Genomic DNA, 17411 nt, shown 5'->3' on the forward strand with positions numbered 1-17411 from the left:
TGTGTTTCTTCAGGTAAAATTCTGCATGGTATACCGTTTTCTGCCAGGAATATTACTCTCATTTACAACCTGCTATGGGCAGGTAGTAAATGAGAGTGGGGATCAACCTGGGGCTACTGCTCTGCCCTACTCGTAATCGGGGACTAAGTGGTAAGTGCGATTGGGATATCAGGCAGTGCAAATCATATACTGTAGATCCATGAGGCATCAGGTGCCTGTTGAGCTGTGAGACAATAAACACTCCCATACTCTAGGACCAGGAAATGCACCAAGATCATATGCTGGGGAGCCATGAAGCATGAAAGTTACTGTGCTGTAGTTCCCTGACTCACTGAACTCCTGGACTGTGGAGATTCATGTTGGGAGAGCCACCTGTCGATGGATCTAGAGACATTAAATGTGCTTCGGGGTCCTTAATATTTAAATGTCCACTGCTGAAGACCCAACACATTAAACATGCCAGATTGAGGTTTGAAGTAGCTTGTACTATATGGCCTCAATTCAGAACCTCTTTTGATCTTCACCCAGAGACTAAACACCCTGTGCTGTAGGCAAAATTAAACCAAATTCTCCATGGGGCACCGAGGAATAAAATACTATTTTCTGTAAACCATGAAACCTTAGTATCATGTGCTGTGGGTTCCTGAGATGAGCCTTTATTATCCTACGAGAAGCCATTGCAAGTTGCTTTTCGGAACATTTGCCTTGGGCCTTGAAATGTTCCTCAGTGTATATTCCACAGACATTCATATCAAGTACTGTGGGGTTTTGAGGCATTCACATCATGTACAGCCATGGTCTCAGACATCAACATTCTGTGCTGTGGGGCTTTCGGACATTCACATCAAGCATGGGGTGTTTGAGGCATTCACTTCATGTACCATGGGGCTCTGAGACATTCACATTATGTACTGTGGAGGGACATTAACATCCTGTGCTGTTGGGCCCTGAGACCTTCACATAATGTACTATGGAGAGTCATTAACATCTTGTGCAAATGGGGCCCTGAGACCTTCACATAATGTACTATGGAGAGACATTAACATCCAGTGCTGTGGGGCCTTGAGACATTCACATCAAGTACGGGGGTGGGGGTTTGAGGCATTCACATGGTGTACCATGGGGCTCTAAGACATTCACAACATGTCCTATGGAGAGACATTAACAGCATGTGCTGTGGGTCCCTGAGACATTCAAATATTATACTATGGAGAGACATTAACAACCTGTGCTGTGGGCCCCTGAATTATTACCATATCATACCATGTACTGTATGGCCATGAGTGAGTAACAGCCTGTGGTCAGGAGCCCTGAGACTTTCATATCATGTACTAAGGACCCCTTAAATATTAATATCCAATGAAATGAGACTCTGAGACATTTACATCCTGTTGTGTGGGGCCGATAGCAATTCACATCATGAACTGTGGGACCCTGAAACAATAGTTTGGGGTCCCAAGACAGTCTCATGTTCAGTGAGGCTCTGAGATAACATCCAGCACCTCAGGTCCTTCAGACAGTCATACCATCTTCTATGGTCCCTCAGGTATTAGCATCCAGTGCTATGAGACCCGGAGCCATTTACATCCTGTGGTGGGGGACCTTGAGACATTAACAACCTGCGCCAAGGGGTCCAAGACATTCATATCATATACTGTGGGGCCCTGGGACCATAACATCCTGCACCATGGGGCCCCTGTCACAATCACATCACTTATTTTTCTGCCCTGGTATAGTATGAATTGGAGCCATGACATATATTGACCTCTTCATTCTTGACCACAGATGTAGCTCCCTCTTCTACTGGGGGGCATAAGATGCGTCTGGATTAGGTCTGTGTGGCCCGAAGACATTACCATACTTTGCTATCAGACCCTCCTCTTTAACTGTTTTCTCTGGGTCAATGTTCTGAGGTATGATGTCTTCACACATTAAAGCCTTGAGTGAAAAGATCTTGAAGGTAGGAGATTCGTCCTTCAACGTCTGATACTTATAATTAAAACTACTAAATAAATAACTTATCCATAAAAGACTGCCAGAAGAAAAAATAGAACAGTTCAAATAAATATGGACAGTCATCTGTGCCCAAGGTCCTTCTGTGTTGTGACCCGAAAAGAATGATGCTTCTATGAAATTCCACTGAGGCACTGGGATTCTTCATGTGTCACCTAAAAAGAAAAAACACACAAGTGTAAAGAAGAGCTGCCAAAATAAGAGAAGACAGAGAGCAGTTTGGGTGGCCAAGCTTCCATTGTTATTTCACAGAATGCTTTGCATGTGTGGTCACTTTGCATTCGTGAAAATATTTTGGACTCCCGGACAAATCAGAAGACGTTTATCGAGTGTGATTACTATGTCATACTGTATCCGAGTTCAAACTCATTTACCACTTCTTGAAACAAGCTTGACTGCTTACTGTTTGCATGTTTGGATAGACACATTCACAAAAGGAATACCTCTGTTATCGAAATGGAATGAAATAGTCTTAAGACCGGAAACAAACAAATTAAGGAAAAGGTATTCGCCTGCAATCATAGTTCTCTTCCAGGAGAATTCTCGTCAGAATCTTATGCACTGAATAGTCCAACCCAAAGGTGGTCATCTAGGAGTACACTATATATATGTGTGCAGCCTAAAGAAAGGCTAAAAATGGCCACATTTTGTTTAAATTTCATTTAAAAAATATGTAAATTACATAAAACATAGTCACTGATAAAGAAGTGCACATAGAAAATCTTTCACAAACCTTTTTTTAAAGAAAAGTAAAGGGCATAGGCTACAAAGGACAGGAGAGAAGAACTGGCACTGTGCCTTTAAGAACATCACAATGCACCCTTTATTCCATCATGTCCCACAGGTGACAGTTAGATCAGGTCATTTTTATGAAGATCAGAGAATCCTTGGCGAAAATTGCTGAAATTTGCAGTACGTCTTCTCCGGGGATGTGGGAGTGTTGCTAATGACTTTAATTAGGAGTCCTGTGAAGGAGAACTAGGATTACAGGAGAGTAACTTTTCCTTCTCCTCCTGATGATCCTCATCAAAAATCATAGGCACCAAACTGAATAGCAAGCCCATCCAATAAATAAAAGGACACGAAACCTAACTGATATGAAAGTAGTATGCAGAAAACTATCTATGTATGCATGACCTGCTTTGTTGAAGGTAAGCCGTAGTGTACAATTCTCTTTTATCTTTGGCTTTGTCTAAATAGAATTTTAGAACTTTTTCTACATCTAGAGAATGTAAATATCTCTCTACTGAAGTTGACAGGTAAGGAAAGAACGTAGACAAAGAGATGGCTTGGTAAATGTGAAAATCTGACACAACCTTAGGAAGAAAACTGGGGCATGTTTGTATTTGTAACAGGAGAGAATCCAGTCAAAGCAGGTAGGATTTCCTGTCAAGTATCATTTATTGATAACCAGATCTTCAGCCACAGCGCAGAGCAGTGCGTTCCCTTGAATCACGATCGTCCAACTGACACAGCAGAAGGAATCCTCAGGAACGTACACTCCAGACAGAATACAAAGCTGGCATTCCTAACGTGGCTACACACATTTGAGAAACTGCACCTGAACTTTATTTTGTCCTTTGAGAAAGATTCTCTTGACCACTTATCTTAAAGTAAGTGAGACTGTGTTTCAGCCCTACAAATCCAATTTGAATTACGGTGGTCAACAAGATAAGATATGCTTATATTATAAATAGCTTTTGTTGTAAACAGTTTTTGTTCAGAACCCTCAGAACCTGTTATATTGAAACAGTAGTGGTTGCTTGTATTCTAATAAACTTTGTGGGGATAAAAACTCAATACATATATAATGATTAGCATCATTTTATTTATAGATTGACTGATTATTTCCAGCAGCTAAAGATTTAAATCAGGGCTGTCATGATTCCAACAAAGGTATATATCTTTCTTGCCTAAACATGTTGAGTACGTAAAAGGCTTTGAAATGTAAAAAAAAAAGAAAAATCTTTGTGTAATATGTTAATGGTGCTATTTGTGACATAAACTGTATGAGCATAACAACTGTATATATAGGTTCCCTGATGCCAACAAAGGTATATGTATTTTTTGCCTAAACATGTTGAGTACGTAAAAGGCTTTGAAATGCAAAAAAATAGAAAATCCTTGCGTAATTTATTAATGGTTCTTTTTGTAACATAAATAACTTTATGAGCAAAACAACTGTATGTATAGGTTCCCTCGTGACATTTTTGGATTTAATGTCTACAAAAATTTAGGACAACAGTTTTTGACTAAATCTATGTGGATATAATTGTGAGGTAAAGATGTTTTCCCAAGTAAGATAAAAGACTTGTTGTGTATTATGTGACTATGCACATACTTTGTAACATTTATATCTGTTTTTTAGTAGAAGTTTTTATAACAATGGTATATGTATGTCTGCACTTTTGTAAATAGCACTTTCGTGTTTTATATTTTTATAGCCCTGAAGAAGTCCGGTAACGGACGAAACGCGTTGGCTATCCATTTTAAACAGAAAATTGAATAAAGAATTGAACACAACTGAAGAGTCTTCCTTTCACTTTTTCTTTGGAAAATTGTTAACCATTGTTGTGGTACATGATTCTTGTCAAGAATACCTAAATATCATGTTGAATCACTGAAGGGTGCAGGGCTATTTCGTGTGAATTTTGCAGTGGGGATAGGGGTTCTGTCACCTTTCACCTTATTGGACGTATAGGGATTGCGTCCCTGACCATTAGCACCTTTTTTTGAGATTCATACTTGTGGAACTTAAGTACCGGTGCAGGCACTCAAGCCTTGATCCGTAATTTCTATTGGCTTCATTGTAGATACAGATGATCTACACAGCATCTTCTCAGGTGAATCTATCTGCTTACACTCTTTATCCAGTCGTACTGAAGAGGAAGTAGCAACAGTAGGAGACTTCTTTGCTGCGGCTACAATTACCGAATCTGGAGGAGGGTCTGCTTTTAGGAACAGAGGAGCCTGGTCAGGTGGTTTATTTTTCTTGAGCAGTCTAGATAGAGCAGACTTCACAGATGCAGGCATGATAAATTCCTGCGTTGTAGGCTCAAGTAGGCCTGGGACTAGAGGAAGAAGAGGTCTTGCTGTCACTCTGGTATGTAGTTTCAAAATTAACAGAGGCTGATGTAGCTGGAGTAGGCATGGTGATATTTAATTTTTCTAGTTTTAGAAGTCCTCCCAGAGTTAGATCGAGATCTGGAGTGTTGGTGCCTTCTTTGAATTCTTGGTCTTTTAGACTGTCTAGTTTGAGTCGTAGATTGTTGTGAACTTCCCAGAGGTCCATCTGGAGTAGTAGAAGGAGCTTAAGGCTTCGTAATAGGTCCACCCTCAAGGTCTCCACCCATGCAGATGACACCCTCAAGACCACCGAACACCTGCACTTCCGAATCCACACCAACCCCAACACCACCCTCAGAGGAACACTCGTCTACAGACCCCCCGGACCCCAGGCACCATTCAGTGACTCCATCGATGACCTCGCCAGCAGCCACGCACTCGCCTCCACAAACTACATCCTCCTCTGGGACCTGAACTTCCACCTTGAGAACAACAACGACGCCAACTCCGCCACCCTGATCGCCAACCTTGCCAACCTCGGTCTCAGACAAATCGTCACCACGCCAACCCATGCCGCCGGCCACACGCTGGACCCCATCTTCTCCACAAGCACCCACGTTGCCTTCTACCACACCACCGAACTCCACTGCACCGACCACCGCTGCATCCATTTCACCTTCAAGAAACCAACCACGCACCACCGCACCCAACAGCTGCCCCGTCGCTGCTGGAGCAAAGTCACCAAAGATCAGCTGACCACCACCCTCGCCCAGAACCCACCAACCAACCCCACCGACACAGACACCGCCGCCGCCACCCACAACCTCCGACAGTTGATCAACGACTGCGCCAACACCCTCGCACCGCTCAAGAAACCCTCCATCAACCACGCCAGCAAGAAAGCCACATGGTTCACCGACGAGCTCCAGACCTCCAAACACGCTTGCCGGAAACTAGAGAAGAATTGGCTCCAGGAACGCACACCAGACAGCCACGCAGCCCACAAGGATGCCACCCGCAGACATCACCGCCTCATCAGACTAGCCAAGAGATCTTCCTTCAAAGACCGCCTGGATAACAACGCACACGACAGCAAAGAGCTCTTCAGCCCCGTGGAGGAACTCTCCATCCCCAGCGCCAACGCCAACGACATCCCGCCCTCACAAGAACTGTGCGACTCTCTGGCGACCTTCTTCCACCAAAAGATCACTGACATCCACGTCAGCTTCAACACCACGACCACCCCGACCACACCAGACTCCACCCCTGCGAACACCACCCACACCAACTGCCTGACCTCTTGGACCAACGTCAATGACGACTAGACACGCAAGGTCATGAACTCCATCCACTCAGGATCACCCTCAGACCCATGCCCACACCACGTGTTCAATAAAGCCGATGAAACCATCGCACCCCAACTACGGAAGGTCATCAACATCTCCTTCGAAGCGACATTCCCGGAAAGCTGGAAACACGCCGAAATCAACTGACCCGTCACCTCGAAGACAACAACATCCTGGACCCATCCCAGTCCGGATTCAGACGAAACCACAGCACCGAGAAAGCCATCATCGCCGCCATAGACTACATCAGGCGCCAACTAGACAATGGCGAAACATCAGCCCTCATCCTCCTGGACCTGTCATCCGCCTCCGACACGGTCTGCCACTGCACTCTAAAAACACGCCTCCAAGAAGCCGGAATCCAAGAGAAGGCCCTCGACTGGACAACGTCCTTCCTCTCCGGCAGAATTCAAAGAGTCCGCCTCCTAACCTTCTGATCCAAACCCACCGACATAAACTGCTGCGTCCCCCAAGGCTCATCCCTCAGCCCGACACTGTTCAACGTCTACATGGCCCCCCTTGCACAAGTGGCCCACCAGCACGACCTCAACATCATATCCTACGCCAACGACAACCAGCTCATCCTCTCCCTCAACAGGGACCCGTACACCACCAAAACCAACCTCCATGAGGGAATGAAGGCCGTGGCCTACTGGATGTGGAACAGGACAGAGGTCCTCATCCTCGGACCCACCCCCTCTGCCTGGGACAACTCGTAGTGGCCGAAAACACTGGGAACAGCACCGACACCAACCAACCACACACGCAACCTAGGATTCGTCCTCGACTCTTTCCTCTCCATGTCGAAGCAGGTCAACGCCGTCTCCTCCTCCTGCTACAACACCCTCCTCATGCTCTGCAGGACCTACAAGAAGGACGGCGACACAGGCCCTCGTCAGCAGCAAACTAGGCTACGGCAACGCACTCTACGCAGGAACCCGAGCCTGCATTGACTGCAACGCAACCAGAACGCCTCCGCCCAACTTATTCTCGACGTACCCCGCCGCAGCCACATCTCACCCCCCCACCTGAGAGACCTGCACTGGCTCCCCATAGACAAGAGGATCACCTTCAAGCTCCTCACCCACGCACACAAAGCACTCCACAACGCCGGACCAGCCTACCTGAACGGCAGACTCAGCTTCCACACCCCCACCCGCCAGCTCCGCTCCTCAAACCTCGCCCTCACCGCTGTCCCCTGCATCCAACGAAAGACCTCCGGCGGCAGATCCTTCTCCTACCTCGCCGCCAAGACCTGAAACACCCTCCCGATCCACCTACAGCAGACCCAAGACCTACTCACATTCAGAAGACTCCTCAAGACCTGGCTCTTCGAGCAGTAGCGTCACCCCCCTTCCTCAGCACCTTGATACCCTCACGTGTAAGAAGCGTGCTCTACAAATGCTCTGATTGATTGAATAGGTAGTGAGCCTGAAGAACAATGAGCAGATGTTGGTCTACTAAGCGATAGAGTACTTGAAAGCTGGATCTCTAGTGTCAATTGAGATGTAGAATAGGTGCAAGAATAATTTGAATGTGATGTGTGTGGCAAACGTTTCTCTTGTAAACTTTGAAGCCATCTTGGTGACATGTTCAAAGTAGATTGTAACCTAGATCTCAACGTAAAATAAGTCTCAGGCTCTGTTTGAGGTGGTAATGTTGATGTTGAGATGTGCTTTGACATTGAGATGTGCTTCAACGAAGAACACTGTGGGACTTTCAACGTCATTGGAGACTGTGACATTCAGGTGTACTTCAACAGAAAACTTTGATGGGCTTTAGGCATCACTGGTGGCGTTGACGATGACGGGTGCTTTGATGGCAAAATTCGAGAATGGTTTGACGTTGAGTGGAGTCAGTCTCAATGGCATCTTCCACGATGTACCTGTCAGTAGCGAACAAACCAGTCGTTTTTCCGTTCTCTTTGTCATGCTTCTCAATGTCTAATGTGAGCGTTGACTCTTCCTCTGGTAGTGTTTCTCTCTGGATCTCTCTCTGTGAGTGTCCTTGGAGTGAGAGGCGGAAGGATGGTCTGGAAGAAGGTTTAACTTCCCAAAGGCTTCTTGTTGACATAGTGGGTACAAGTCTCTGGCTGATGGTCTCCAGGAAGGCAAACAATCCAACCAGAGTATGGATCTCTCTAGGCCTTCTGTTTCCCACAAGAACTGCACCTCACGAATAGTGAAGGCATTTTAACAAGAAAATTATTTATTTTCTTTCAGCAAAGGGTTTAATTATACTCTTAGGCCCAGATGCATGAAGCTAAAAACCGCTCGCAAAGGGGCAGATTCTCAGAATCTGCCTCTTTGCGACTGGTATTTTTGCATTTGGGATGCATCATCCCAAATGCAAAAACCCCAAATTAAGAATTCGCAAAATTGCGATTACTTGCATTTAAGGAATCTCAAATTGAGATTCCTTAAATGCAATGCATTAAAGTTTAAAAAATAGCGATTTCTCTAATAGGGCTCGCAAATTACCATGAAGTTCATGGTAATTTGCAAAAACTTTGAAAAATGCACTAAAGTGCATTTTTCAAAGTTTCATGTTGCGCATACACATGCCCTATGTGCACAGATTAATTTCAGGGGTGCAACAGGGTGTCCTTTGGACAGCCCTGCACCCTTGAAATAGCATTCTCATTTTGCGATTCGCTAATTGCGATTCGCAAATTAAGAATGTCTTGCCATTCATTCCTATGGGCCTCTAAGCCCATAGGAATGAATGGGGAGGTATTCCTTAATTGCGACTCGCAATTTGCGAGTCGCAATTAAGGAATTTTAAGAAATCTCTATTTTTAAAGTGATTTCTTCTTGCATAGCATTTTGCTATTCCTTATAAGCGATTCCTTATTTTTCGCTAATAAGGAATCGCAAAATGGATGCTTGATGCATCTGGGGGATAGCCTTTTAAGAGGTTGAGTAAATACAAGAAAGAAAGGTTTGGAAAAGGCTTTCTAAAGATTTAAAGCCAAAAAGACAGAGCTCAGTGCCCCGGATCCTGTTTCAAGGAGATGGAAAAATGAACTGAATTAACTGTCACCGGTAGGGCATGATGGGCTGCAAGGCCTATTGTGAAGTTCTAAACAGTGCCAGTTCTTCTCTCCTGTGCTTTGATTTGCAGCCTAATGGCTAACAATGTCATACATTCCGTTTCCTTTTCCTTTTGAAAAAGTTTTGTAAAAGAGTTTCTATGGTAACTTCTCTATCAGTGACTACATTTTACATAGTTGGCTTATTTTGGTGGTTAATTTCGGGTTGGTGTTTTACGTGTCCTTTGAAAAGATTGCACACTGTTTGTAAATGTAACCATTAGTTCTGAGTCAGCAGCTTGTTTTGTAGGGGTTGGAGCTGTCTCTGAGCCATATTTCTGGTCGTCCGAAGTGGAGGAACTTATGAATATTGATAAAGTTGAAGGTTATACGAGAACAGGGACAAAGGAAGAAAGAAGGAGAAGAGGAGGCAGAGAGCAAGAGAGAGAGAGAGAGAAGCGAGAGGGAGATGTGATAGAGAGTTAAAAAAAAGATAGACTAGAGAATGGTGACAGTTGGAGTGGAGGACAGGGGAGACAAGAAGTACAGGATGAAAGCGGGCAGAAGGACAGACGAGGAGAAAAAGGGCAGAAAAGAGACATATTTTTTTAATAGTAAAAAAAAACGAATGAGGACAGGGACAGAGGGAACAAACAGAGAGAAAGAAGACATAATATGATAGATAAAGATAGAGTGGCAACTGTGAAGGACAGGTTCAGAGGAGGAGAAAGGATATAGAAAGGAGAAGATGATACAGACACAAAATAGAGGTACGCTGAGATGGGGAAGGAGAAGACTTGGACAGGAGATAGAGGAAGCTAGAAATAACAGATAAGAAAGAGAAGGGCAGAGAAAGCGAGTCCATATGCAATAGTGGGACTAAAGATCATGGGGATAGGAAATAGGATGACAGCACAGAGGGTGATGATCATGGTGTGTATCGTGTTACCTGTTGTGCTGTCTCGAGTGGTATCCCTGGTTTAGAGAGTAAAGCTGCTGTTCAAGATTTAATATCCGAAATGCCAAATAGAAAGAGGAGACAACCAGGATGCAAACGCTGGGAAGAAAAAAAAGAGACAATCACACAAAGGTCTAGAGGACATGAACACGTGTCAGAAATGTATCCGAGACATACCTGGGCACACTGCATCTTAAGAACATGGATTACAGAGGCAGCAGGATGTGGATTCCCCAAAAAGACTAGAGAAACATGAACAACTGTTTTCCAAAATGTTAGTGCTGTTACTCCGTTTTGGACTGTGTTTGTAAATAAATCAGAAGGAAAATGATGCAACTAGTTTTATTTAAAGATATCTTCATCTCATGCAAACTTAAGGCTAGAGGTACTCTTTAAACTCTCTCATTGGGACCAAGAAGCATGGTTGTAGAGTGACCAAGAGCCCATAGACCACACTTAACCCCCTCACAAGTTTATAAACAGGAAGAAATGCAAAGTCCTATGTACCATGCAAAAGGCTTTCCATGCTACATACAGAGGTCGCCTTCTTTTTATATACCGACTCTAAACCTCCGGTATGGGACCCTAACAATTTATCAACCCAAGTTCAAGTCACAAAAACATGGAAAGACTACAATCCGGTGGGGAGGACCCTCAGACTACGGACTACCCTCCAGTACACGCAAGATGAAAATTATGTTGATGATGTGCCACCAAACATGCCATTTACAAAGACAGAAAACGGATTTACTGATTTTTCATGAAAATGAGAAACTATTGTTTAGGGCAACTGAGTTTGTTTTATCACATGAAAAGATTGTATTTGATTGATAAAAAAATATGTGAGTTTTCATAAACTGAAAGTTTATATTTGGTGGCAAAATGAATACACTAATGCTGTCTGAACCGCTAATATGTGAGATCAGTGTAATCGGTCTGTTGTTGAAGCCTTTAATGGAATTGCACTTCCTGCGATTGCAAGATTGTGTATTTTTTGCTCCTCTACTCCTTTCAAGAAGATTCTCGGTTACAACATATGATCGAGAATCTTCTTGGCAGGTGCATGAAAGGAAGCAACTCATATAGATGTAGTTAGACAACTAAGGTAAATGATAGGCCAATGAACACTGCATTTTCTGAGGTATCACTTGCAGCTTTTTAGAAATTGTGCTGAAATCTGGACCTTTCATCACCAAATCTGGCAATTGTGTAGGGACGAACAATTCTTCTAGAGGGGTCAGAATTAGTGTTTCAATATATTGTGGTACTGTACATTTTTCCAAAGTCATCCCTGGCGTTTTATGTGTTTTATGCTTTTACATGCTGCCACATACACAGCAGCATTTCCTGCTATGTCACAGTTTTTACTAAGCTTGTTAACTGTTATTCCTCATTTAGCCCACGGAAGCTCTTTCTGCACCACCGGTATGCTACTGTTGCTTACTGTTGTGCCCCCTTCCCCAGGTCTGGTCTGCTGCTGGATTGGGCTGATCAAAGAGTGCTCTTGATGCCGCCTTCAACCAGGGCTCCCCTTGCCAGAACTGGACTAATGCTAAGTCTGCCCTCCTTGTCCTCTTCTTGTCCTACCTGCTCCCCACTGCTGTGTCAGAGAATGGGACTGGAGTGGACATCATCATCCACCATTGCACATCATCATCATCCACTATTCACCGTGGCCCTTTGCTGACTGGCCTACTATCAAACTAGAACCACCCATAAACAGCTTGCGTTTCAAGGAAGAGAATAATTGACTATCCTTCCTTTAAATACAGATATGGTGACTATATGACTAAGTGCCTCTGTCGATGACCAGCTTTACTACAGGAGATGGGGGAAGTAGAGTGAGGACATCAGAGAAAAGGAGTGGTTTATACTTGCTGCATCCCTCTAGATTTGTTTGAGTACACACCTGGATCTCCATCATACCTTGAACAGTGTTTTGGCCTTGCATTCAACATGTTTGAAAATAGGGCCCACATTAAAGAACCCAATCGAAGAGAGAAAATGCACAATTGGGTTGCCCATGCCGAGCAAACAACATATGACTGAAGTGGCACATAGCCAACCAGATGTGCATACATACTAGTGTATGCTTGTAAATGTGGCATTGCATTGTGACTCTTTGTAAACACACCACCTTATCACGCGCTTGGTTTATTGTGTTTTCTAGCATTTGTTTATTCTTGAACTGGTTGCAGGTCCTTGTAGCACGTTCTTGTTTAGAGTTGTGCGCAGTAGTGTTGCCTGTAGAAGGTTCTAGCAATGCATTGAAGCCAGCAAGAATATACCGAAATTTGGGGAACTCCAAACTAATTACACTAACTCCGCCCACCCCAAATCATGCCGCAGTTCACCACGTCTTTTGTAGTTGGGAACACCCTGTTGCTTGTCGGGATATTTCAATATCCCCCCTCCCCAATAGTATTGACCAAGATACACCCCTGCTGGTGTGTGTGTGCTGTTCTACTCTGGCCAAAGGTCATGAAGGAGGCAGCAGCAGGCACAGAAAACAGAAAGTAAGCAGTGCTGCAAGAGATCTGTTCACTTCGAATAGTTACCACTCCTTGCCCTTCCCCCACCCGCTTGTCAGCAAAAGCAAGTCTGTTGACGGGCTGAGAGTGAGACAGGAGGTCGACCCTGAGATGCCATGAGTGGGGATCACTTAACATGTCAGATCAGTTCCATTGCCCCAGGTATTCTGACGCATCCAGGCCCCCCCGATCATAAATATGAGGGATACAGCGATAAAGAGCCTAATATGATGCATGAATGGGCGCAGACATCAGTAGTGGTCATACTACTGGCAGATAATGCAATGCAGCGACGGAGGCGCGCACACTCACAGGGCGATGAAGACCTTGAGGAGCTGATATTCAGAAGGCCTCAGCTCTGAGGTGCAGTCCATCTCCACCTCTTGGTCTGGATCGGGCTCTTCCTCTGTGGTTGCTGCATTCTCTGTAACAGGAGACGGGGACACCCTGATGAGCATATCAAAGTAGAGCAGCACAGTGCAAGGCATCCAAAGGTGAGCAGTACAATGCAAGCCATCCTAAGGCCAGCAGGACAGTGCAAGGCATCATAAGGAGAGCAGAACAATGCAAGGCATCCTAAGGCCAGCAGAACAGTGCAAGGCATCCTAAGGTCAGCAGTAAAATGCAAGGCATCCTAAGGCGAGCAGCACAGTGCAAGGCATCCTAAGGTGAGCAGTAACATGCAAGGCATCCTAAGGCGAGCAGAACAGTGCTAGGCATCCTAAGGTGAGCAGAACAGTGCAAGGCATCCTAAGACCAGCAGAACAGTGCAAGGCATCCTAAGGTGAGCAGTAAAATGCAAGTCATCCTAAGGCGAGCAGAACAGTGCAAGGCATCCTAAGGTGAGCAGTACAATGCAAGTCATCCTAAGGCGATCAGTACAATGCAAGCCATCCTAAGGAGAGCAGTACAATGCAAGCCATCCTAAGGAGAGCAGAACAGTACAAGGCATCCTAAGGTGAGCAGAACAGTACAAAACATCCTAAGGTGAGCAGTACAGTGCACAGCATCCTAAAATGAGCAGTACAGTGCAAGGCATCCTAAGGTGAGAAGTACAGTGCAAGGCATCCTAGGTGAGGACTACAGTGCAATGCATATCTAAGGTGAGCAGTACAGTTCAAGGCATCCTAAGATGAGGAGCACAGTGCAAGGCATCCTAAGTTGAGCAGCACAGTGTAAGGCATCCTAAGGTGTGCAGTAAAATGCAAGTCATCCTAAGGCGATCCGTACAATGCAAGCCATCCTAAGGAGAGCAGTACAATGCAAGGCATCCTAAGGCGAGCAGAACAGTGCAAGGCATCGTAAGGTGAGCAGAACAGTACAAAGCATCCTAAGGTGAGCAGTACAGTGCAAAGCATCCTAAAATGAGCAGTACAGTGCAAGGCATCCTAAGGTGAGCAGTACAGTGCAAGGCCCCCTAGGTGAGCACTACAGTGCAATGCATATCTAAGGTAAGCAGTACAGTTCAAGGCATCCTAAGATGAGGAGCACAGTGCAAGGCATCCTAAGGTGAGCAGTACAGTGCAAACCATCCTAAGGAGAGTAGTACAATGCAAGGCATCCTAAGGCGAGCAGAACAGTGCAAGGCATCCTAAGGTGAGGAGAACAGTACAAAGCATCCTAAGGTGAGCAGTACAGTGCACAGCATCCTAAAATGAGCAGTACAGTGCAAGGCATCCTAAGGTGAGCAGTCCAGTGCAAGGCATCCTAGGTGAGCAGTACAGTGCAAGGCATCCTAAGGTGAGCAGTACAGTGCAATGTATCCTAAGGTGAGCCATACAGTGCATAGCATTCTAAGGTGCATAGAACAGTGCAAGGCATCCTAAGGTGAGCAGTACAATGCAAGGCATCCTAAGGTGAGCAGAACAGTGCAAGGCATCTTATTATTATATTTTGAAGCTTATAAAGCGCTACAGGGGTGTCCCGGCGCTGCAGACAGCAGGCTAAACAGTAGGGTGGTGGCAGCTAAAGGCTGGCGAACAGCCAGGTTTTCAATTTGCTCCGGAACAGCGACTCCGAGGAAGTAAACTTAATGTCTAAGGGGAGGCTGTTTCAGAGTTTAGCGGTCCCAACCGCGACAGCACGGCCCCCCATTCTGGACCGGCGGACGCGCGGGGTAACAAGGAGGTGAAGTTTGTTGGACCTAAGAGCTCTGGTCGAATGGACAAGCTTGAGACGTTTTCTCAGGTAGCCTGGGCCCTGTCCATTGAGGGCCCTAAATGCAAAGACCAGTGCTTTAAACTGAATGCGTCGGTTCACTGGCAGCCAATGTCACTTCCTCAAGTATGCAGTGACTGAGTGGCGGTAGGGGATGTTGCCAATCAGTCTGGCAGTCGCATTTTGCACGATCTGTAGACGATCGATTAGATAGGCTGGGGCGCCAAGATATAGGCTGTTTGAGTAATCAAGATATGAGGTAATCAGGGCGTGTATAATGGTCCTGCGAGAGTCCAGGGGAAGATATCTTATATCTTTGCAGTATTAAAATCGCCAAGAAAGAATATTACATTAACACCATCAAAGAAGCAAAACAAAAACAAAAAACGTTGATCTCCATTGTTAAGACTTTCACACATCCAAAAACCTTACAGCCGGAAATCCCACCATCCCTAGAATTCTGCAACCAAATTGCGGACATCTTTGTGGAAAAAATCGACCTAATACAAAAGGACTTTCCGGCTCTGCAAGTCTTTCAGTTATCCGGCCCCCCTGATCATGGAGAAAACACGACTGGTAGTCTTAGAACCTTCACACCGGTCACAGTATCCCAAACTCGTGAAGTAATTCTTGCGTGCAAATCGAGCGCCCCTTCTGACTCCTTCCCCCCACAAATTCTCCATCAGTTAATCGATGTGGTTAATCCCCTCATAAATGAGATTGTAAAAGCTTCTCTTAATTCAGGTGTAGTCCCAGGTGAATGGAAACAAGCAGTTGTAAAACCTCTGATGAAAAAACTCAATAAACCCACCACAGACCTCGCCAACTTACGTCCAATCTCACTCCTTCCAGTCCTGGGTAAGATTACCGAACAGATGGCCTACAAAGAGCTAAAAAGACATGTAGAAACCCATAATGTCCTTCATCCCCAACAATCGGGTTTCCGTTCTCATCATTCTACAGAAACGGCTCTGATCGAACTTACCGATTCCATGAAACTATTGCAGGATCAAGGAAAGAACGCCATTCTGATTCTATTAGACCTCAACACCATCTCCCACTCAATACTGATAGGTAGATTAAGAGATATTGGAATTTCAGATGTAGCACTGGCATGGATAATATCGTTTCTGACAGATAGATCGCAAACCATTGCATTGGGTCCTTTCCTCTCCAAAGAAAAAAAGGTGGTGTCTGGAGTTCCTCAGGGCTCCATTTTGAGCCCATTATTATTTGATATCTATATGGTTCCTCTTATCTCCCTAATTGAGTCATACGGCATACTGGTGACATCGTATGCCGATGTAATGTAAATGTAAATGTATAGGCATTTATATAGCGCACTACTTACCCGGAGGGTCCCAAGGCGCTTCGACCGCTGCGAAACCCTTCCTGGCTTCCCTGAGAGATGGTCCCTTAATGGGTATCTCCAGGGTGAGATCAGGCATCCCCGGCGGTCTGGTGGGGCCATTAGTGAAGATGAGGCAAGCTAATGCCCAGAGTTGCCGAGTGTGGTCGCTGATCAGAGTGGGCACCGAGGCGAGAGAATTATCGAGTCCGCTGACCCTGGTCCAGAAACCTGCCGCGCCGGGAATCGAACCCTGGTCCCGGGCCGTCCTCTGCTCTCTGGTCTGCCGCCTCTAACCAGTGAGCCACACTACCTCACTTATACTCAACTTATTGTACCCCTTGATAAGAACTCCACCAATGCGGAACAAAACCTTAAAAATTGCCTCAAGGATGTCTTTCTTTGGATGGAAAAAAACCATCTCAAATGCAATGCCAATAAGACTGAGATTCTTCCTATGGGAAAAAATCCCCATTCTGCCCTAGCAAATGCTGGCCGAAGGATTCCCCTGCTCCCCCACAGGCTGTGGTGTCAGCAAGAAATCTAGGTGTCTTATTTGACACCAAGCTATCATTTGATCAGCATGCGAGGAATGTGGCAGGGAGTTGCTTTAATATCATAAAATCTCTAAAGAAGTTTTTTGACTTCCTGCCCACTGTCTCAAGAAAGGCAGTGACAGTGGCCTTAATCCTCGCACGCCTTGATTATTGTAATGGCCTGATGGCAGGTGTCAAAAAAACCACGCTGAAAAAACTTCAAAGCGTGCAACATTCAGCTGCCAGACTCGTACTCAAATTACCGAGGAAATCTTCAGCGTCTGCCGCTTTGAAGACCCTTCACTGGCTGCCTCTGCATAAGAGGATACTGTTTAAAATCCTGATCATTGCCTTTCGTGCATTTAATAGCACAGGCCCGAAGTATCTCATCGGGCGTTACCCCCACTACAACCCTTCCAGGACTT

General features: G+C 45.2%; 1 protein-coding gene across 1 annotated transcript in view; it reads right to left on the reverse strand.

Annotated features, from left to right (window-relative positions):
- Positions 1 to 1085: 1085 nt before the first annotated feature.
- Positions 1086 to 17411, reverse strand: part of GRAMD2A (GRAM domain containing 2A) — a 124160-nt gene continuing 107834 nt past the window's right edge. The window contains exons 10-12 of the mRNA XM_086959856.1: positions 13258 to 13369; positions 10406 to 10513; positions 1086 to 2168 (exon numbers count right to left, since the gene is read on the reverse strand). Of these exons, the coding sequence (XP_086815982.1) occupies positions 2165 to 2168; positions 10406 to 10513; positions 13258 to 13369 (224 nt within the window). The 3' untranslated portion in view covers positions 1086 to 2164. The remainder of the gene's footprint in view (positions 2169 to 10405; positions 10514 to 13257; positions 13370 to 17411) is intronic.

The sequence above is a fragment of the Lissotriton vulgaris genome, chromosome 2_2 (genome assembly GCF_964263255.1).
Source record: "Lissotriton vulgaris chromosome 2_2, aLisVul1.2, whole genome shotgun sequence".
In the NCBI taxonomy this organism is placed as follows: Eukaryota; Metazoa; Chordata; class Amphibia; order Caudata; family Salamandridae; genus Lissotriton; species Lissotriton vulgaris.